This window comes from Populus nigra, chromosome 11, assembly GCF_951802175.1.
Source record: "Populus nigra chromosome 11, ddPopNigr1.1, whole genome shotgun sequence".
In the NCBI taxonomy this organism is placed as follows: Eukaryota; Viridiplantae; Streptophyta; class Magnoliopsida; order Malpighiales; family Salicaceae; genus Populus; species Populus nigra.
In genome coordinates this window covers 10,232,102-10,252,697 of record NC_084862.1, presented here as the reverse complement: position 1 = coordinate 10,252,697, position 20,596 = coordinate 10,232,102, and the positions used below count along the sequence as shown (strand labels likewise).

At 34.7% G+C, this 20,596-nt stretch overlaps 2 protein-coding genes across 39 annotated transcripts; one reads left to right on the top strand and one right to left on the bottom strand.

The window, feature by feature from the left end:
• Positions 1–403: 403 nt before the first annotated feature.
• On the top strand, positions 404–3,124 carry LOC133668447 (F-box/kelch-repeat protein At5g60570-like). Its single transcript, XM_062088303.1, has 2 exons — positions 404–940; positions 1,276–3,124. Exon 2 carries the CDS (start codon positions 1,340–1,342, stop codon positions 2,678–2,680), a length of 1,341 nt encoding a protein of 446 aa, XP_061944287.1. The 5' UTR covers positions 404–940; positions 1,276–1,339; the 3' UTR covers positions 2,681–3,124.
• A 1,518-nt stretch (positions 3,125–4,642) lies between these two features.
• Positions 4,643–20,527, bottom strand: LOC133668731 (GPCR-type G protein 2-like). Of its 38 annotated transcripts, none has more exons than XR_009833783.1 (11): positions 20,064–20,527; positions 12,961–13,025; positions 11,260–12,001; positions 9,849–9,921; positions 9,630–9,716; positions 7,934–8,064; positions 7,237–7,431; positions 6,747–6,818; positions 6,139–6,178; positions 5,913–6,014; positions 4,643–4,799 (listed from the first exon to the last, which is right to left on the bottom strand). XR_009833783.1 is itself a non-coding variant. In XM_062088699.1 (11 exons), the coding sequence occupies exons 3-8, from the start codon at positions 11,703–11,705 to the stop codon at positions 6,797–6,799; spliced, it is 489 nt and encodes a 162-aa protein (XP_061944683.1). In that variant the 5' UTR covers positions 11,706–12,001; positions 12,961–13,025; positions 20,064–20,521; the 3' UTR covers positions 4,643–4,799; positions 5,913–6,014; positions 6,139–6,178; positions 6,784–6,796. The 38 variants fall into 38 exon arrangements, 31 of the variants coding, with proteins under 31 accessions (XP_061944683.1, XP_061944687.1, XP_061944679.1 ...); XR_009833782.1 differs by having other exon boundaries at positions 6,139–6,818; positions 11,346–11,438; positions 11,902–12,001; XR_009833784.1 differs by having other exon boundaries at positions 6,766–6,818; positions 20,064–20,526.
• Between the last annotated feature and the right edge of the window lie 69 nt (positions 20,528–20,596).

Genomic DNA, 20,596 nt, shown 5'->3' with positions numbered 1-20,596 from the left:
TAAAACTACTTTTCATAAGTAATGATAAATGCAATTTTAGTAATAGAAAAAGAAGAAGGAATAATATATTAAGGCGGAATAATGTATTGAGACCCTGTTTGTTTTTACGTTTCAAAATCATTTTTAAAAAATTTAAATTTTTTTTATTTATTTTAAATTAATATTTTCTTGGTATTTTTGAATCATTTTGATACAATAATATTAAAAATAATTTTTTAAAAATAAAAAAAATATTCTTTTAAATAAAAAATATTTTAAAAAACAACTACGATCACTTTCCAACATCAAACTTTCATTATATATATTATTTATAGAAAGAAAGGGCAGATGAGAAGGAGCACGTGCACATCACTACGACGAAGGAAGCAAAATAAGAGGGAAGATGAGAAGAAGCACTCTCCCTCGACGCATGCTTCCTTCCTTCCCTCCCTCCTCGCCTCTTCGGTCAAAGATGAAAAGAGAGAGAGAAAGAGAGAAAGAAACTGAGGAGAGCAAGTTACAAAGGCAGTGAAACATGAAAAACAAAACGTTAAAAATTAAAACAAAAAACCAACAACGCAACAACAACCTTTGCTTTGCTCTGCTTTTTATTATTTTTATTAATGAAAAACTAATTAATTAATAACATCAATGGATGGATCGATTCCACCATCAGAATTCCTCAAGCCTCTCCCTCTCCCTCTCTAGAGAGAGAAACATTAAAGAACAATACTAATCTTTTTCATGTTTTACCATCATAAACAAAAACCAAAACCAGAACCAAAACCAAAACCATGGATGAATAGAAGATAGAGAAAGATATAGCTGCTTTACTTTAAAGAGGAAAAAGAAAATCTGAAGATTTGAGCTTTTCAGGGAGAGAGAAACTACTGCTTCTTTAAACTGATCTGATCGGCTCCAGTTTTATCTCTGCGTGAGAGAGAGAATTCAGCCATTCAAGGTGAGACCCACAAGCAAAGAGACTTCCTTTTTTTTCTTTATTGAAATGAAATTTGTACTGGTTTGATTCGATGGTGAATTTATATTTTGGTTAAGGATTGATGCCTTTGACTTCATTGCATGATTGGATCTGTATCCTTTCTGGGTTCTTCTTGTCCTTGCATCTCGATTTATCGCATGTTAGATTTGATGTTTCTTTTTGTCCATGTCCAATCTGTTGCCACATGAAGTTGATGTTATTACTTAGTTGCAATTTATGTTAATTAATTAACAACTTGTTTTGACAGTTTATTGTTTTTTTTCTTTTTTATCTGCTTTAATTGATTGGTGTTGCAGAAGGAAAACCAACCCAGTTCTCTCTCTCTCTCTCTCTTTTCAAAAAAAGAAAAGAAAAAGAAGAATGGTTTTTAGAGATGTTATCAAGGAACCAAAGGTGAAGGTGGAAAGGGCAGATTGTGATTCATCTGTTATGGTTGGTTTGCAAAATTGCGTCATTTTGCAGTCTCCCGTGAACGTAGAGCAAGACTTGGGACTTTTCCAGAAGAATTTGCATTTACTGGCTTATATTCTCTCAGAGAGAAATAATAACCATTCGGAAAATGTTGGAATTGGTTTGTTGGAAAGAGAGAGTTTGAATTCTGATTATGAACCTATGGATACGGGAGAGAATCGTGATGGGCAAGCATCCGAAGACAGTCTCTTGCCTGGTCTTTATGATGACGCTGCAATAGATATTTTGGCATGGAGTTGCAGATCGGATTACCCCAATTTTGCTTGTCTGAATAAGAAATTCAAAGCACTGATTGAAAGTGGGTGTTTATATAAAGTGAGGCGGCATCTTGGTGTTACTGAACACTGGATTTATTTAGCTTGTATTTTGATGCCTTGGGAAGCTTTTGATCCTGCAAGGCAGAGATGGATGCGATTACCCAGGATGCCTTGCGACGAATGCTTCACTTATGCCGATAAGGAGTCTCTTGCAGTAGGAACTCAGCTACTTGTTTTTGGGCGTGAGTTGTTAGGATTTGCTGTTTGGATGTATAGCTTGCTTACCCATGACTGGTCCAGATGCCCTCCAATGAACTTACCCCGTTGTTTGTTTGGTTCAAGCAGCCTCGGGGAAATTGCTATTGTTGCTGGAGGAAGCGACAAGAACGGATGTATTATGAGATCTGCTGAGCTTTATAACTCTGAACTGGGTACTTGGGTAACTTTGCCAGATATGAACTTGCCCAGGAAACTGTGTTCTGGCTTTTTTATGGATGGGAAGTTCTATGTCATCGGAGGCATGTCAAGCCAAACTGATTGTTTAAGTTGTGGTGAAGAGTATAACATTGAGACAAGGACATGGAGGAGGATAGAGAACATGTACCCTCTTCCCAGTGCAGGTCATCCTGCCATGCGTTCTCCTCCACTGGTCGCTGTTGTAAATAATCAACTTTATTCCGCTGATCAAGCAACCAATGAGGTAAAGAGCTACAACAAAACTAATAATTCGTGGAGTGTTGTGAAGAGGTTGCCAGTTAGGGCTGACTCTTCTAATGGCTGGGGATTAGCATTTAAAGCATGCGGTACCTGCTTATTGGTGATTGGAGGGCATAGAGGTCCTCAAGGTGAAGTTATTGTGCTACATACTTGGGATCCTCAGGACAGAAGCACAGACAGACCAGAATGGAATGTTCTTGCTGTCAAGGAGCGAGCGGGTGCTTTTGTGGCAAACTGTGCTGTAATGGGATGTTAATGCTCTGCTTCATTCCTATCCTTGGTGCAAAACCTTTGACTTACGGACAAAACCAAATGTTAAATTGATTGGGAAGGTGACACTTGTTTTGTCATTATCATTTTCATCGCGAACTTTATGATGTTAACCTGTATTTTATTTCTATCTTGATGCATATTGATTTCATGGAACATAGAAGATGGTCGTTATCCTGTTGTGATTCCATTAAAGCAGGACCTTGAGAGGAAGAATTTGAAGGCAGTCCTATGCTTCAGAATTTTTTTATTTGAAGTGGCTGCTCTTCAAGACTAAAACCTGGACACGTGATACCATGTGATTGTAAGCCCATAATTATGTATTTGTAACATTCCTGTATTTGAGTTGTTAAAGGTATTCAGATGATCATAAATGACCATACATTGACATTGAAAGTCATATGATATGGTCTAGATCTCATTATGCTCATTTCTGTGGATATTTTTTTGATGTGCTCTGAATTTTGTTAATTCTCACAGTTGATTCTCTTAGTTTTAGTAATTTTCTCTATTCATTTATAATGTAGCAGTAATCCTTATGGTTGTTTCATGCTTTGCATTTGTGGCCATGCTCTTCCGATGCCCTACGCTAAATTTCAGGTTTTGAAGCTCATGCCGTTCCAGCCTCCGGGGAGAAATTACTTGAAACTTAAGATCTGGGAAAACCTCATTAGGATCTGAACACCCTCTTTCTTGCCTGGTAGAGGTTTAAGGCATTGTTTTATTACAAATCTAGATGATTGGCTTTGGACATGATGCTTCCTGTCTGGTCTCTAAGTAAAGCAGAGTGTAGCTTAAACCTCACTATCTGGTTCCTTGGTTATTTGCTTAGAGATTAGAAATACACAACGGGTGAGGCTTCTTGATTTTGACTCACTAATGTTCCATGGGAGCATGGACATGGCTTAACTGCTTTGACAAATATGCACAAAGTACAGTATGATTCTTTCCATTTTAGATGGGAATCGGTTTATTTTTACGGGAGGAAGCGATGCAGGTCTGCTAACCTTGGAAGTTCTGGTGCTCTTCATAATTTTTAATGCATTTATGCACAATCTAATCTTGAGGCTTGTTTCTTTTGCGACTCTTTCCCTCACCAGAGCAAGGTCCTTTCAGTAGGACAGTGATATCTTAGAGGTTCAACGATCCATAAAATGTTTGCCTGAAACTGTTTGAGGAAAGTCAAAGTTCAAATATGTCCCGCATTTCATGTTTTTAGGGTTGAGGAAGGTCCACCCTCCCTCTCAGAAGATAATGATTGGGGTGGTGGTGGGTGGCTATCTCTGCGTAAAACTCCACTGCCAAATCTGATCTGATGACACCACCACCCTTTAGATCCTCATTTGCTTTACGTACCAGCCTTTTTCAAAGGAGGTATCAGATGCCGTGACAGAGTCCCTCATTTATTTTGGTTTTAGCTACTTCTGTCAATTCAGTTTTTGCTGGCTGGCCTAAGTTGTTAAGTGGCAAGAAACTGAGTGCGGTGGAATGCCCTCTGCCAACGGTCCTTTGTTAGAGCCGTGAGTCTGTGGAATTATAATGGCTATTATAGTTTAAAATATTTTTTATTTAAAAATATATTAAAATAATTTTTTTAACATATATAAAAACGATATAAAAATATAAAAAAAATTAATATTAAAAAAAATTTAAAATTTAAAAAACCATAATTTACATCACTTGCCGAAACACAGCTTTAAGTTAAATGCCATAATTGAATATATTTTTTTATTAAAATTTAATTTAAAAAAAATAGTTTTTTTTATATTTTACATCGTTTTAATTTTATCATATTAAAAATAAATTTTAAAAAATAAAAAATATTATTTTAATATATTTTTAAATAAAAAAAATATGAGATACAGTTTCTTCCAGTTAAAAAGGCAAACACAGTGGCTCAAAGATTGGCAGTGACCCCTATTGTTCAGCCACAAGTTTTTTTTAAAAAAAATCATAATAATAATCAGACCTTACATCAGCACCATCCTTCACAAAGTTGACTAGCATTACACGTGTATTTTTCCAAAACCCTCTACAGGGGTACAGAGCTGCTGGTGTTGACCTTGTAAGAAAATCTGTCTCGAATGTCTTCCAATATTTTTAACCTGCAACAACCTGTAAACCGTCACTCTCCTAGTCTTCTTGGAGTTGGAAAACAACATAAATGTCTGTAACGAGGCAAGATGCAGTGAACATAGGAAAGATGGTCAAGCATTTCAAAAGATCTACATATTAAAGCAATCTGAGCATCTCTCCAAAAGGCATCAATGGAATGCAATTTGACTACACAGCCTGAACATTTCGCAATCACCCCAGAAATAATTGTTAAGAAAAGAAAAAGGAAAATTGCATCAACTAATTACGATTGGAAGAGGAAACCGAAATTGGTGAATAATAGAGGTACCACTCCATTGGTGATCGTCGCCTTTCTTTTAATGCATTCATACTCACCTTTTCTATTTCTAATTCTAATTACACAAGTTGTGGTGCATTGCTAATGCAGAATCCAAGAGACATCCTTGGCTTTTATGCCCTTCAGCAATAAAGCATCAAGGTGGAATCTGCCAGAGTAAACCGCTACCCGTATAATATCTAGCAGCCGATGTCATCTTGACATACCAAACTGCCATATTACAGAACCCAAAGTTTACTGTAGAATCCTGCATGCCAGTCACCACTGCATCAATTTACTATGACTCATCTCTAGGTGTCATTGAAGATCGAACAGAAGAAACCTTTAGAGCCACTTCATGCAAACTGCTGAGGTCTACAAGTCAAGATATCATCCCACTATGGACCTTTGTTTCTGACACTGTAATGGCCTTTCTGTCGGAAACAGATATCCTCCAAAAATAATCAAAGCACGGTTTTGCCTCGTCTTGCATTTTGGGGCTGTAGGTCCCACACATCGAGATTCTAAAACTATTACTAATCTCTCTTGGTTAGCATGGTGGGAATGAAACCAAGAAAATGGTCGGAGTGTGATTTAAAATCAGGTAGATAACTGATCTAACCTTTGACATGGTGAATAACCAATGGTATGGCTAAATATCCCATTTGTGATGATAAAATCAGCAACACAGTAAAATATTCACATAGCAATGGGCATCTGAATTCAGTTTGACTTGTTTCACCATTATCCTATCCAAATCCATTCACTAATTCCAGCACAACTCACATTATCAGAAAATTGAAACAAATTTCAAAACAGAGCTCACCTTTGTTCCTCAAGTTTGTTTTAGCTTAGGTCATTTTTGTAATCCTCAGGAATACATGAGATACTGAAAGCTAGTGTGCTCATGATAAAGCTGGAGCGAATCCTAGGCAGTTAGCAGTCAGATAGCAGTTATATGTTATTCATAAGCTACTTTTTATTAGAACAGTATAAATAAGAAAAGGCGTGCCAATTGGTTTAAATGAAAAGGAGCCTTAGGTAGCAGGTACCTAGTTTTGGATTGTAGTAATCATCTTACAAGTATGCTTCCTGCATGAAAGACGCACAACAGCAAAATAAGTGGTCTGCTGATAGAGTACTTGCATGATAATTAATGATCCACAATGATGACGAGATTACTGTATAAGCAAGAACCATAGGAGGGTTTCAACCAACAATAGGAGCTTTCAGGTGATGCTAGGTAAGGACTAGTGATGGGAAAGGAAGAGAGACAACACTCTCTTCCTTTAAACATGAGATGACAGAAAACAATTGATTTGACCCATGCATTATGGCATTTTTCAAACTCTTCTCATTGCAAGTCTACTACATAAATCCAATGGCACCAAGCATATGTTATGCATAAATGATCATGACACTACTTGAAGTCCGTAGCCTCATAAATGTCTTGACTGTCAAATTTGTAGTTTCTTAAAAACTCCAACAATAAACAGTTGGGTTTTAATCAGCTTGATGAGACGAATAACGCGGGATAAAAGAAATGATTGAATTAGCACATACTTGCACAAAGTATACATCAATCGATTGGGTGTTTATGAGACTGGCAAGACTTATAATGTGCAGAAAGCAAAAGCAGTGAAAGGAAAGAACTTGCTACAAAGATTGCATCAAAACACCAGTGATAGAAGTCAAACTGAATTTCTCCACCTAGACTTCCGTTATGATTATCCTGCCAAGGGATAACAGTTCAAAAAAATCAAAAATACGTTGAAAGCAGCCCAGTTAAGCAAAGAATAAATAACAAGTAGCCACAAATTAATCTGCATTCTTGTAATCTTTTAGCTTTGCATTTATTAAGAAAGAAGATTGGTTTGGTAAATTTTCAGAAACTAAGAGGATTCGATCATCCAATTCCAAACAAAGTCAAAGATTGTGTGGTTACATGCAGAGCATAACAATTCATAGTACGAAATTTGTGGTAAACTGAAAACAAACAAATCTACTTACACATCGATATTGTGCAAGTTAATTAACCAGAAAACAATACTTATATTTTCAAGAGAATGAACAAAAGATCTACACATCTATTAAGAATTTGCTGTCTGAAATACTGGAAAAACTTGCCTAGCAGGGTCAGGAATCATCACCTTGCAAAAACAATTGACATTCTAGCCTGGTAACACCATTTTTGTACTTATGTCTGACAATAAATAATCCAGTATTGAGTGCATGTGGTCTTATTTCAGTAACAGTTTTTGTTTTCCCTCTTTCTTCTAAAAATGAAATGTTCAACATGAGGACTTCCCAGAAGCTTCGGAAACAGATGTTATCCCCTAGTTGAACTGAGCCAATAAAAAATAAATGGGGATTTCAAGATAGCATATTTTAGCAATGCAAGACAATTTCAGCAACAACATTTAAGACATATTTGGGATAAACTAAGGACATTTCAGTATTCAGGAAATTGGGTTATCAAATTGATTTGAAAAGATGCTCAACAGTTTCCTTCACAAATACGCAGAAGAGGAAAAAATGCTGAAGACAAGCATGCTGTTAAACAACAGATCATGCACTGCAAATATTCTTCTTCCAACTGCGGGGAAATTGCGACGTGATGCAACTGCAATTTCTACAACTTTCCCACGCTGATTAAGTTATCTTTTCATTCTGACAATAGGGATTGAAACAATTTCTGGTTCTACAGAAAGGCGTCCACTAGAAAGCTAAAAATTAATAGCATGTTCAAAGCAATTGCAGAAACATGGATAGAAAATACAAATAGATTGTTGACAAAAATTCATGTGCAGAATCAGTAATCTGACCTTGCATCAAAAACTACCATACCTGTACTCAGTTGCTAAGCCTTTTATTATCAGTAGTTTAGAAGAAACAAAGTACATTCCCATGATTTCAGACAGGAAAAGTACAGCATTGCTTGAAGATCCACTCCCAACTCTAGAAACCGCAAAGAAGCACTGCATATTGCCAAACACTATACGTTGTTAAGGTAAGCTTCTTACTTCTCACTTCCAATCTATAAAACCATCAGCTTCAAAAGATTTTTACTATAAGTTAGTTGAGAACACCTCCAGGCATGCATCTGTAGCAGTCATGTCAAAAGACTGCTATTTTAGGCTAGTGCATCTATTGTTCAGGTGAGGACAACCAGTCTAGTTGCTAATCATTATATTATCAACTCTCATAGAGTTTGGAAAGCATTTTGTCATATGAATTCAGCACTCAGCTGGACTAATTAAAGTCATTCATAGATTAGAGCATGTTTGGCATTGTAATAGCAGTTGCTTTTTAAAGTGTTTTTCGCTCGAAAATACATCAAGATAATGTTTTTTCATTTTTAAAAAATTCATTTTTGACATCAGCACATCAAAATAATCCAAAAACTTAAACATAAAAATAATAATAATAATTTTAAGCAAAAAAAAGTCAAATTTTTGGCAAACGGTGTTTTGGCCGCAATGCCAAACACACTTAAGTAATCCAACATGACTCAAATTTGTCCCTCTTTCAGAGATTCCTTGTTGTCCGATATTTTTTACTTATTAGATAATAAACCAAGAAAAAGAAAAAACAAAAGACAGGTGCACCTTGTAGATTTCTCTCTTCAAAGAGTTTATGTCCTATTAAAATTAAGTCATGACTAGCAAATAAGAAAAGAAGAATCTCTAATATACAAATTACAAAAAGGAAATTGAAAGTAAAATATACTTCATAAGATTTGTTAAAAATCATTGAACTGATATAACGAACAAGATTCCAATGAATAACAGGGAAATGTACTGCACACCATAAATTTATGTAAGACAGCAGCTTCAGCCATGCAATTCTTTTGACACAATTATGTTTAAAAAGAAACTCTAAAGACTGCATGCAAAAAATACAATTCTTGTAAATAGAGTATGAAAATCAGAGTAATTTTACACATGCAAGTAGTCACATAATTAACTTTAGTTGAGGGTCAAGCAGTATTCACGTCACATGAATATGGCTTTTTCTAAAATAATCTAAAGCATCCACTGCGAGCAAACAGTTTATATGTGGAAGGCACCAATAATCTTTGAATTTTGTGAGGAGGTATACTGGGAAAACAATCAAACCAATTCTCATCATTTTAAAACCAAGCAATTTACTTTAAATTACTGTCTTCGTATTGCCACACTTTGTCAACAACCTGCAAGTTCACCTTATCATTCTCGCTTCAGTTAATTCCAATAGAAAAACATGTTTTAAGTGCCTAACACCCTACCATAAAACTGAAGACCTTTTTGGCAATGCATCACAGCCACAACAGACCCAACTGTTGATAGATCAACTTTGTGGTTCTGTCTAGTTAGAATTTGACTAAACTAACTATATTTATTAAGTTTAGTGACAGGAGAAGAGATCCTACAAACATGAATAAATGCAATGATAAACTATTAACATTACAAAAGGTGGCAGGTTACATGCTAGGATCTTGAATAATGAAATTAACATGCAAGTAATCATTTATTTACTATTACAAGTAACATTCATAACTAACCTGTGATAATAATGCGGCATTAATTCCTATATCAAAGAACTGTAAAAATATGCTGATAGTCCTTGTCACAGGATCAACTGAACCAGCCTGTAAAAAACAGTATTATATAAGAATCACATAAAAATGATAGTAATGAATGATTTTCTGATTTGAAACCATGCATTGAATTACAAAGTTGAGCATGTCAATAGAAGGAATCATTGAGGGGCAGTAAATTACCTCCTTGAAAATAACACTCTGCAGAGACTGCACCAAGCAAATAGAGTATTCAGTCACCTTGCTTTATTCATGCCTTGCATTGAAATTAGAAAATGAAAAGTATATTAACGGACACCTAAAATAGTTCATTCATTGCCAATAGAAAAAATTATTGCATCAGATTCAACAGACTTTTGAAATTGAAAACAGTTGAAGGAATTACAAACAAAATTATTGCGTACACTAAAATGGAGGTTTCTAGTTTAAGGGTAGATCATTGTTTCCTTCGGTTAAAGGAGGTAAAACTTAGTATTGTTTTCTTCAGTTAAAGGAAGGAAAACTTAGTTTTCACGTTAAGTGACAGACTTCCACTAATCTCTCATCGGTACCACAGAGAGCATAAATAATCCATCTCAAATGAGAAAAAGTAGAACATCCAGAAAAGCAACTCCCTAAAGCTGATGCCGGTTGCTAATATTGTAAATGTAATGACATTATTGCAGGATGTTGATTAGTTCCTAACCCATAAATCCAGTAAATGATTACGGACTCAGCACACCAAACCCATCATTGGAATTCACTCAACTCAAAAAGATCAAAACACAATTCAAAATAAGATCTCCATAAAGTACTTCTTGAACAATGTGTCCATAACATCAAAAGTTTGCATGACCGATATCCTTCAATAAATGGGTGCAAGATTTGGCGGATAATTCCGAACAATAATTAATAATTGCATAAAAATAAAAATTTGATGGATTCAAGAGTATGAAAGAGATAACTCAAACTAATCAGATGTCAACCAAAGGAAGAATTGAGTAAAAAAAAAAAAACATAATTCATATTTGATGTCTGACTATCATTTGATACTTGGATTCTGAAAAAAGCAGAAGTGGAAACAAAATTGGCAATAATGAAAGTGTCAATAATTCCAGCACTCTGCAATGAACATCAAAGCCATCAGAATTTTGTTGGTAAGCATGAAATTCAATTTAACAGCACATGGAGGCATTTTTCACAAGGAAGACAAATCTTAGAGAATGTCCGAAGACAAATCTTTTTACAAGTGTCCAAAACGTTGTACTGGTTAAGAAAACCTAATTAGAGTTACGCTTTTGGGTCTAGCTCAAGCACTAAGAGGTAAGAAGGTTTTGCTAAGCTCCCAGGGCAAATCCTCCCAATCAAAAATTTATATGTAGTTCTCTAACAAATATCTTTTCTAGGAAATCAACCCCTAAATAAAAATCAAACCTAGAAATTAACACACATACCTAAGACAATTCTAATGGAACTTGAGATCACATTTATCTTCAAACCCCCAGCACCCACACATAGCCCTCAAAAACTTGAGTATTAATGAGAGACAGCATTTTATTAACCATGCATGTGGAATTTATTCTAAGAGACAAACAAGATAGAAACTGAAACTCACATTAAACAAATTTTGCAAAATCAGTTTGCACACAAAAGGCATCCAAAAGATCCTCATTCTTCTATCAAAGAATGTCTTAACCATACTTTAATCATTTTGTACACATAATAGACAGAGCATGCATAGCCAAGTAAATACTGCATGTGACCCCTCCAAGTTTGAGAAAAAGCAGCTGCCTCCTGCAAAGTTAAGAAAGCAGAAGATATAAGAGCTGGTTGTTCAGAATGAGGGGAAACAAAACATTATAGAATATTTGTTTTTCTGTTTTTAAGAAAAAAATGGAAATAGTTAACACATCCACCAAGTCATATAAATACCCCTGCATCAAGACACATAAAATCTCCCTCTTCAACTGACCAAACTCCTTTCTCTGAACGTAATGCACTATTTTTTCCTATCTCCAAAATCAGGCCCAAAAAAACATCAAAGAAACAGAACATCCTCATTCAAATAGCTCAATCAAGATATCTAAAAGCCACTGCTTGACCTGTTAGACATCAGCATGTCATTTAATGTACTCTCCTGATGACCTTTGTAACTCCAGCTCATAATTATCCCACATATTAAATAAAAAATATTTTATCCATGAGCTAGTAAAAAATTGAGAATGAAGTGGATTTCCTAGAGTCAAAGAGCATATACTAGAAATAAATCTTAGCTTGGTGAAGCTCATATATTTCCAAAAATAGCTGCTTTGAAAGCTCCTCTAAAGCATGAACCTCTGCTTCCATGGTTTTAATATCTGAAAAAAAAAGCACACCGTAAGTATGAACCATATGGAGCATGGGGACAAACTAAATGCTAAATGATAAAAGCTCATATATATCATGGATAGTAAAACAGAATGCACGACTCACTCAAAATTTTAATGGCCTATTTTAACTGGAATGAAAAAAAAGGGAGTGGAGATGTGAAAACAGAAGCAGGAGGCAGAATGGGGCTGATGAGAATAATTAATGAAGGCCATCACTGCATTTGATATACAACTTGGATTGCTGATAAAGTGTGGGGGGGGGACGGTGTGCATGCTGGTTGTGGGATTTCAGACAGGGAAGGATGTGGAAGTGGTGATGGTAGGATGGCGCCCACTGATGGCAGCTGTACGGTGGTGGTGGTGGTGGCAGTAGAGGTGCTCAAGTTAGTATCCTAGCAGTCAAAACTATACCCCCATGGTTATGGAAAAAAAGGTAAAATTCTCACTCAATCTTTATTTTTTATTCTGAGCTTCATTTTAGATATTTCCCCTTCCTAGGCTCCAACTCCAAGCTATAAATGGAGCTTAAGAGTATGGATAATGAAAATGACAAAACACATGTTCCAAAAGCTATATTGGGGAAGAAAATGTGTGCATAACCACATACAAGCAGGAAAAGTATGGAAATTTTCAAGACAGGAACTACTCTACTCAGTAATTTAAGCCACCTTGTTCAATAGAAATCTTCATCACCAATTCACAAAAATTGCAACACCTCATACATGAAAATCTAGATGAAAACTGGAAGTAATAACATGATTTCTGAAAAGAAACATCATGTGATTACAAATTTATTAACCTCTGAAAGTAAAATACAAACAAAGTAACAAACAGAATGGATGCACTTATAGCCTGTGGAAAACAGATATCTTTTTGTTGAGGAATTTCCCCAAAAAAAGCATATCAAACAAAATTAACATCACTAAAAATGGGTAAACAACAGTAACCTTGCTCCTTTTGATCATCTTGAACAGATCATACAACCGTGCCAACTATTCATTTGAAGAAATACCTAGCAACATACAACCTCATGTCAGAAATGTCTAAGTGCAACGATTTCTAAAGATTATTAGCAATAAAAACTGTAATGTCCGTATTTAACAGGGGGAAAAGGTTATTGTACTTGAATCATAAATATACACGTGTTTGTGCATTTGCACAAGTGAGGGCATGTACATGCAAGCTCAAGGTTGTCAAAAACATTTTTTTGACATGACACAGTAAACATAAAATCGTAAAACTAGGAAGTAAATTTTTTTAACTAATTATATATTGACAATTACAACCAAATAGTAAATAACAGTATAACACAATTAAAACAAAAGTGAAATAAACAATAGAAAAATTCAAGCACCTTAAAATATATAGAAAACTATAAATAGCAGGGTAACCAGTAAACCGGTTTCTGGAAAACCCAGAACCAGTCGACCAGTTACTCATACAAAACCAAGAAAATCACTCATCTTATTCTTCCTATAAACTTGTAAACTCAGTTTGGTTTTACTGATTTTACAAGTCAACTCGCAATTTTGACAACAATGTGCAAGCTTGCCAAAACATGTGGGCAAATAGGACAGTGAGCCTAGTTATATCATAAAAATGTGAGATGATTAGCAAACTCATTTTTGCATCTAGTTTTGGCCTCAACAAATAAGTTATCTTTCACCTTGCCATTAATCCTAAGAAGAAATTCTTACAAAGTTAGAACTTTGATGAAAAGAACTTGCAGCACAATTAGTTAAAATACATTAGGTGTATATAACTGTCAATTAGTTAGCTGATTTTTAGCCTAACTTTCAGCTCCTAGATTGTAGTTTATTCAATTGTATAGTTTACTTACCTAAATGATTAATATGTATCCTATATAAATAACCCTTAATGATCTGAATAAAAACTATCCAACCTAATTCTATTCTTCAATTTGGTATCAGTTTTTTAGATTAAAGGTCCTAACTCGATTCCTTGAAGAGAATTTGTATGAATCTTCATTTTTAACCAGCAGCCATTGTTGACACTCTCTAGCTGTTTTTTCCTTAGAGCCACTTCAATCAACCCTAGTCTTCTATGTTTGACAAGCAAGCAAATATGTCCAACAGTGACAAGGCCCTTGTAAATTCGAACAGCAAGATGTTGTCTGCCATGATTATTCAAGAGAATTTCTCTCAAATCCATATTAAACTGGATGGTATGAATTATCATGTTTGTCTAAAATTCTGGAAATATGTGTTGCTAGTGGGATGAAGAAGGGTTATATTACTAAAAAAAACAATGACGACCTAAGGAGCATGCTTCTCGGCAAAGGATGTATGAGATGCTGGAAAAAGCATGGCTATCTAGAGTAGTTTAAGCTTAATCAAGCTAAGAGATTAAAAAAAAAAAGTCCTCCTAGATTGTGGCAGCTGACACATCTCAATCCTTTGCTTTCCATGTATCTTTTCTCAAGGAGGTAATTCTAGTTTAGCTCTTATTTCTTCTACTAATAACACTTGGGTACTGATTCAGGGCATATGACTAGCAATTCTTCCTTATTTGATCCATTAACATCTTCCCCAGTCAAGTCTACTATGGTTGCTAATGGGACTCCATGCTAATTACTGGAGTCAGGAATGTCACACTCTCCACCACTCTCTCCATGTCTTCTATTTTACTTGCTCTTACTTTCTAATAAACTTCTCTCTATTAGCCAGATTACCAAACATTTTAACAGTTATGTAATCTTTTATTCTACCCACTGTGTTTTTGGACAATCTCCTGAAGATGACGATTGGCATTGTGACACAGACATAAACAATTTAAGAAATACAACAAAAACAAACAACATAAAATTTTGTCACAAAGGGTCACACCATAAACCCTAATTTCTAATTTGAAGTTTTATCATTAAATATTTCTTTTCAAGTAGTCTCTTTCTCTATGAGATTTACAATTATTTAAAAAAACTAAAAAACCAACCTAAAAAAACTAAAAAACCTAAAAATAAAGGAAAAGCAATAAAAATCCTAAATATACTAAGAAAAATAAAATTATTAAGCATAATATTTAATTTCCTAAACTAAATAAAAATAAAGAAAAATAACTAAAGAAAATTATTTTTTCTTAAAAACCTTTTGCATCACATTAGTAAGGAGAGAGTTGGAGCATTAGATTCCAAGTCTAGCCACTGTCTTCAAGTAAAGAAAGGGAAGTCTAACAGGGAAAAATCTTTGGGTCATCCTTCATTTGCCTACTTAGAACATTTATTTTGTGATATTCTTGTTTCTAGCTTATGATGTGAACAATGCATTTATGCTAAAAATCATTGTGTTCCTTTTGAAGTCATTTACAATAAAAGTCCAAATCCTTTTCCATGTGTTTATACTGATGTTTGGGGTCTTTTTCTACCCTTTTTACTTCAGGACATAAATGTTTTATTTCTTTTATTGATGATTGCACCAAGGTAAGTTGGGTATATTTACTAAAATCTAAGTAATGTTATCCGTGTTATTACTTAATCTTACTAAATGATTGTCACACAATTTCATATTCAAGTTCAAGCCTTTCATTCTCACGATGGTCATGAGTTTGTGAATCAATCTCTTATTGATTTCTTCAAGGCTCATGGCATCCTCTATTAGATAGTGTTCCTGCACACCACAACAGAACGACATAGCATAATCTATGAACTGGCACCTCTTAGAGGTAGCTTGGACATTATATTTTATTATGCATGTTCCTAAATGTTTCTTGGCTGATTTTGTCATGACTGTGTCTTCCTCATTAAATAATGCATGCATGTATTATGACTATTAAACCTCTTTGAGGATGTTATCAAGTTTCCACTCTATTCCTTCTACTCTCAATCTTTGTGCTAAGATTTTTGGTTGTGTTATGTTCATATTCACTCTCATAGGGATAAGCTTAATCCTTGTGCCCTTTGGTGTCTTTCTAGGTTACTCTAATTCCCAAAAGGGATATGAGTGTTTTCATCCTCTACGGGTAAATACTACATTTCCATGGACATTTGGTTCTATGGAAAAGTATGCTATTTTTCTGGGAATGTGTCTTTTGTTCCTCTTCCAGGAGAAATTAGTAGCAAGGAAGAAGAACATTTATGGTTGGCAGAAAAGAGACTGTGGATTTCAAGTGAGGGGAAGGATCAAGCTATTATGGTTAAGGGGGAGATCTCTTTTGATCCTATAAAAGAAGTTGTATCCAAACTTGAAGAGGGTATGGATAAAAGGTCCGCTCAATTGTTCCAAAAGGGTTGTACAAGAAGGAACTAAAATGAAATTGTCAAGCCTCCACCTCATTTTGACTCCAGTACTCCAATTGATGATATTACCATACCATCGATTGACTCGTACAAGATTGACCTTGAGATACATGTCCCTTCTTCTATAGATTCATAACATGTATCTTTAAGGTCCGCCAACTCATATTCACAAATTAGAGGTCAAAAAAGGATATATCCCCTTCATGTCTATAAAGAGACTGATAGATTTGGATTTTTCAAATCATCTAATGCCATTTATCCCATGTCTGATTGTCTCTTATCATCATTTGTTGATTTTGTCTCTTATCATTATTTGTCAAGTCTCATTTATCTTGTCTAAGTTTCACTTATCTTTTGACCTTTAATTGTCCTTTATGTCTATACCTCAAGATTTTTTGGAAGGTTTTGGAGACCCTACGTGGAGGTCTGCTATGGTTGAGGAAATGAAGGTACTCTAGAAAAGCTCTACTTAGGAGATGGTCGAGCTACCTCAAAAAAGAAAGCAACAGGGTGTAAATGAGTGTTTTCGATGAAGTGCAAATCATATAGGATCGTTAATAGGTACAAGGCTAGACTAGTTGCTAAGGGTTACACTCAAACTAGTAGGCTTGACTCAAGAGAGACTTTTACTCCCATGGCTAAGATGAACACAGTTAGAGTCATACTCTCTTTTGCATTTAACATAGATTAGCCATTACAACAACTTGATGTGAAGAATACCTTTCTTCACGATGATCTAGTAGAGGTGTATATGGACCCTCCTCAAGGATTAATGCCAGAAGAAGGTGAAGAATGCAAGATGGAAAAAGGTGTTGTATGTGTTTTCAATAAAAATAAACATCCACGAGTCAGTCATGTAAGAACTCTAATTATTCACTCTTTTATAGGGAAAAATAAGTTGAAATCGATCATGAATAGTATGATCGATCAGAGACAAAGGAGACTAGGGTAAAGCAATCGACCACAAAAACAAGGTTTATGTGATCAACCAAAGTATCTAGGCTTATGCAAAACATGAGTCCTCAACATGTAAAGTTAGTTAGTGTTACTTAACAGGTTAGAATTCAAATGTTTATCAAAAAAAAAGAGCTATGATTTAGTTAGAATATAGTTTGTCTTAGGATTCATCATATCAACTCTTTATCTAATATGGACAACCTACATAGGATTAGATTTAAGAGATTACGCAAAACTCTAATATCTTGTAATGATACAAATAGGATCATATAGAAAATTTATCTTTCTTTCAGTTTTTATTGCTTTCCTTTACAACTTTATTTACTATTTTATTTAATTCCTATACTTTAAAATAACTTCAATTATTTCCTTTTCCTTTCTACACCAGTTCTTTTCTACATGTGGTGTTGTTTGGAGTAGATATAGCTTTTTTGAAGTTCCAAAATCTTGGTATTTCACATTCTGCTTGATTTTGCAAGGTTACTACTAGCCCTTCTCTTGGGATAAGTTCTTATAAAGGTAGTTTCTCCTCCTTGAAAAGTTAGAAACAATTAATTGGTAGCATAATTGATCAAAAGATTATCTGACAGATCAACAACATGGACTACATCAATTGCCGAGGGTTTGGTTCGACAAGTTGAGCCAATGAAGAAGTGTGGTTTTAATCAATCGCGGGCTTGGTTCGACAAGTTGAGCCAATGAAGTAGTGTGGTTTTAAGCAAGCCTTGGCATATCACACTCTATTCTAGTAGCTTCAAAACTAATTGGCCAAGGAATTTGAGATGAAGGACTTCAAAACTTTGAAATATGTTTTAGGCATTGAAGTATCTTGATCCAAGCAAAGAATCTCTCTCTCTCTCTTAATGGAAATACATATTAGACCTTCTAATCAAAACTGATAACTCCGCCTTGTGAACCTATGGATGCTCCTATTGAGATTAACCATGGTCTTGCTTTCTCTTGAATCAAGTTCTAATGAATAAAAAGAGGTATCAAATAGTGGTTGGTAAGTTGATTTGTCTAGCTCATACTAGACCTAACATATCATATGCAATTAGTGTTATGAGCCGATTCATGCATAGTTCAAGTAACTGACACATGGATGCAGTGAATCGTATCTTGACTTACCTAAAATTCTCTCTAGGTAAAAGGTGTTATGTTCTCCCAACAACTTGGCTTACCTAAAATCCTCTCCAAATAAAGGTGTTATATTCTCTTGACATTACCACATTGATATTGTGGGATATATTGATTCTGATTTTGCTGGATCCAAATTAGAAAAAAAAAAATTCTACTTGTAAGTATGTGTCACATATGGGAAGTAACTAACTTGGGAGTAAAAAAAAAAAGAATGCAGTATCACTATCTAGTGCGGAAGAAGAGTATTGTGCCCACCATCATGCGATTACATAACTTGGCTTAAAATTCTCTTGGGTGAGTTGGGTACAACCTAAGAAAACCGATGGTACTCTTTTGTGAGAACTCAATTGCTATTGAGATTACCAACAATCCAGTTCAACATGAACAAACAAAGGATATTGAACTTGATAGGAATTGCATTAAAGACAATCTAGACTCTTGTGTAGTTGAGATTACTTATATTATGAGTGTGAATTTGTTGGCTGACATAATGACTAATGTTGTTACTATTGGTCCCTTCCATATGTTGCTATCCAAGTTGGGCATATATGATATCTATACACCAACTTGAGGAAGAGAGTTAATATATATTAGGTGTACACAACTGTCAATTAATTAGCTGATTGCAGTCAATTAGTAAGCTGATTATAACCTAACTTTTAGCTCCTAGATTGTAACCTATTCAATTGTATAGTTGACTTACCTAAATGATTGATACGTATCCTGTATAAATACCCCTTAGTGATAGGAGTAAAAACTATCCAGTCTAATTCTATTTTTCAATTGAATTTAAACTTTTTTCCTTAAATCTGGTGTAAAATAAATGTCTAGACCAGCCTCGTTATGTCTAGTCTTGAAATGAACTTTTTTTTCTAGATTTACGTAATTGATAGTCATAAGATATCATGTAAAGCAGAATTAGTCCAAGCTATCTCTTAAATATTTCCTAAAACATATATTGCTATCCACTAGAACTCCCTTAGGGTATCAAACGAATTTCCAAGTTTGTGGACTAATAGCAACTAATTATACTCGGATTTAACATCTCCAGGAAGGGATTGGAAATCTTTTGATGTCATTAAAACAATGCTATATATTTTTCTTAACAACAACCACGAGCAGTAACAATCTACCCGATTCTTCCCCTAACTTAGCATATTTGTTTGATATGCATGTCAAAATTATGTTTTTCTTTTTCTTTTTCGTTTTTTTTTTTCATGTATTATAATGTCTTCCTATACTCACTCAAATTGATAAGCTCAGGACTTATTATAATATATTTGTTTCTGAGCTACATTGATTAAAATTGTGCCCATGTTTCTAGTTTTATCTCTTCTAAATATGTTTTCACGAGCTAAACTTTAGAATTACATAAACAACGAAGTAAGTTTTCAGCACAATTATTTGTTTAATAGGTGGTGCTCGCTGTATGATACTTTTTCCTCTCTTTTTTTTACAGATTTACTTCAATCTTAAAGCTGCATTGTATGATTGACTATAAAATTTGTTTACTTCAAGCATGATGTCTCCCTGGGAAATAGATGCTTTGATAACTTTAAGGCGTTTTACTGAGCATAATGTAAATTGCAAATTGAATTCACATCTCATCCAAGCACATTACTCCATTCAAAAAAAAAATTGATGCTGCAATGACAATGCACAAGAAAGAAACATAATCAGAAAAATAGAAAGATAAGAAACCTCCTCTGATCCCTGAATTCGTTCCATCTCCAGTTGAGAAAGGACAATCTTCTTCTTCTTTGCAATACAAGTCTCAATTGAAGAGGACGAGTTGAAGGAGAGTGCAAGAGAAAGCAAAAACGGCACTGAAAATGATCTGAACTAAATGCTCTTTTCTCTTCGTATTCTTTGTAAAGCCTTCTGCTGAAGAAACAAAGGCAAAGTGATCCAACCACCACAATTTCTTCAAAGAAATCCCCACCCGCCCTTCTCTCATGCTATCTTGGATCTCCCTCATACTCACTGTCCTCTATGCTTTCTTGCTTTCTGAATGCTGTTCTGTTCTCTTGTTGGTAAAGAAAACCTTTATATCCTCCTCTTCTTGTTCTCTCTCACCACACCCAACGAAATGCCACCAAGCACTTATAAGTGACTGCCTGTGGTTTAACAAAAACTTGTTAATTGGTTTCATAACTCGATATCTCGATTTGATATTTTTAAATTCCTATTCTATTAGTTATTTTACACCATCTACTAATAAAAAACCGATTAAA